The following is a 2,500-nucleotide window of genomic DNA, read 5'->3' as shown; positions in this document are numbered from 1 at the left end:
GCACCAGCTGTCTCATGTGTGAGGGGTTTGATCTCAGTGCTGATGCAAGAGCTGTGAAACCTTCCTCTCCAATGCTGCAGTCTGTCAGGCTGTAAAGAGAAGTAGGATAAATACTTCATCTTAATTTCCATAACAATCAAATATCACTCTGATTATCTACTGAATACAGTTGTGTGGACAAATAATATGTGCACAGGGATGCGGATGAGAGAGAAATTATTTTAACTCATGTTTTAACACTAACCCCTTACATGTGAATAAGTGTTGTAGGAGCCAATTTGAATTTAAAACCTATTTAACTGAAAGGCTCTTAGTTTGCTTGAGATTCATTAGCTTCTGTATGGAGCTTTTATTTTGACATGGTCTTACTGTAGGTCATCTGGTCACCTGTTCACTTCAAGATGGCATCTTCCATGTGGTTTAGTCAGTCTTAGTTAGACAATGGAAGATGCTGGACACAAATAGTTTTTTACAGCTTGTAGCTTGTAGCTTCTAACTTGTATCTTGATAGTTTGATTCTTGACGCTTTATGATTTAAACGCTTGACCTTTTCGAAGCTTTAGAGTGGAACATTTAGAACATTTAATTTAAAACACCTTTTTTTGAATACCCTTTGGAATACCCCTTTCCCTTTGAATTATTGAACTGCTGGATCTACATCACTGCGTACAATCTGCTTGCCTGCCTGCTGTACCTCCCTCCCTGCCTTTCTGCCCTCCTGCCTGCATGTCTGCCTGCCTATCATCTTGCTTGCCTGCCGGACTGCTTGCATGATCTCTCCCTGCCATTGAACACAGGTATGAGCAACTGCCGTACACAGTGTTAAGTAAGTGTGTAATACTCTAAACAGCATCTAAACTGGACTTTGAACATTTTTTGACCAAACAAGTGTTATGTGGTGTGTGTGTGTGTGTGTGTGTGTGTGTGTGTGTGTGTGTGTGTGTGTGTGTGTGTCTCTGTCTGTCTGTCTGTGTGTGTGTCTGTGTGTGTGTGTGTGTGTGTGTGTGTGTGTCTGTGTCTGTGTCTGTGTGTGTGTGTGTATGTGTGTGTGTGTGTGAGAAAGAGAGAGTGTGAGAGTGTCTGTGTGTGTGTCTGTGTGTGTGTGTGTGTGTGGGTAAGTGTGTCTGTCTGTTTGTTTGTTTATTTATTTGATAGTGACAAGGCTCATTAATCAACAGACAAGTTACTTGCTGTAAACAAGCCAGAGTTAGCTACAAATGCTAGTTTCCATCTGTTGTCCCTAGCCAGATCTTAACAGGCAGCCTAAAATGCAAAAGTTGATAAGAAATGTGTGTGTGTGTGTGTGTGTTTGTCTGTGTCTGTCTGTGTCTGTGTGTGAGAGAGAGTGTGTGTGTGTGTGAGCGTGTGTGTGTGTGTGTGTGTGTGTGTGTGTGTGTGTGTGAGTGTCTGTGTGTGTGTGTGTGTGGGTAAGTGTGTCTGTCTGTTTGTTTGTTTATTTATTTGATAGTGACAAGGCTCATTAATCAACAGACAAGTTACTTGCTGTAAACAAGCCAGAGTTAGCTACAAATGCTAGTTTCCATCTGTTGTCCCTAGCCAGATCTTAACAGGCACCCTAAAATGCAAAAGTTGATAAGGTGTGTGTGTGTGTGTGTCATGATAATGTAATGATAACCGATTTCATGTGAATGGATAAAAACTTGTGTTTTTGTGTAAAGTTTTAAAATTCACTGTCAAATTGACTGATAGCAACTCAGTATTTGGTCTTGTGATACTCACTCTAGTGTCGCCAGTTTACAGTTGGGATCCTCCAGAAGAGAAGAAAGATGCTTCACTCCTGAGTCTCCTGCTTTACTCCCATACAGCCCCAGCCATCTCATGTGTGAGGGGTTTGATCTCAGTGCTGATGCAAGAGATGTGAAACCTTCCTCTCCAATGCTGCAGTCTGTCAGGCTGTAAAGAGAAGTAGGAGAAATACTTCATCTTAATTTCCATAACAATCAAATATCACTCTGATTATCTACTGAATACGGTTGTGTGGACAAATAATATGTGCACAGCGATGCGGATGAGAGAGAAATTATTTTAACTCATGTTTTAACACTAACCCTTTACATGTGAATAAGTGTTATGTGGTGTGTGTGTGTGTGTGTGAGAGAGAGTGTGAGAGTATCTGTGTCTGTGTGTGTGTCTGTATGTGTGTGTGTGTGTGTGTGTGTGTGTGTGTGTGTGTGGGGGGGGGGGGTAAGTGTGTCTGTCTGTTTGTTTGTTTATTTATTTGATAGTGACAAGGCTCATTAATCAACAGACAAGTTACTTGATGTAAACAAGCCAGAGTTAGCTACAAATGCTAGTTTCCATCTGTTGTCCCTAGCCAGATCTTAACAGGCACCCTAAAATGCAAAAGTTGATAAGAAATGTGTGTGTGTGTGTGTGTGTGTGTGTGTGTGTGTGTGTGTGTGTGTGTGTGTGTGTATGTGTGTGTGTGAGTGTGTGTGTGTGTGTGTGTGTGAGAGAGAGAGAGAGATAGAAAGAAAGA

The 2,500-nt window shown here is 41.4% G+C and overlaps 1 protein-coding gene across 4 annotated transcripts in view; it reads right to left on the bottom strand.

Annotated features, from left to right (window-relative positions):
* The window catches only part of LOC143123202 (uncharacterized), a 168,268-nt gene that overhangs the window by 114,812 nt on the left and 50,956 nt on the right, over positions 1 to 2,500 (bottom strand). For all 4 annotated transcript variants that reach the window (XM_076284409.1, XM_076284437.1, XM_076284426.1 and 1 more), the window contains exons 13-14: positions 1,741 to 1,914; positions 1 to 89 (exon numbers count right to left, since the gene is read on the bottom strand). The exon at positions 1 to 89 is cut by the window's left edge and continues 85 nt beyond it. In XM_076284409.1, coding sequence (XP_076140524.1) covers positions 1 to 89; positions 1,741 to 1,914 — 263 coding nt within the window. The remainder of the gene's footprint in view (positions 90 to 1,740; positions 1,915 to 2,500) is intronic.

Source organism: Alosa pseudoharengus, unplaced genomic scaffold (assembly GCF_046254945.1).
Source record: "Alosa pseudoharengus isolate Yale_2024_CS ecotype anadromous, Long Island Sound unplaced genomic scaffold, YU_APseudo_1.1 YU_APseudo_1.1_scf_1, whole genome shotgun sequence".
NCBI lineage: Eukaryota > Metazoa > Chordata > Actinopteri > Clupeiformes > Clupeidae > Alosa > Alosa pseudoharengus.
This window is presented reverse-complemented; position numbering and strand designations above follow the sequence as displayed.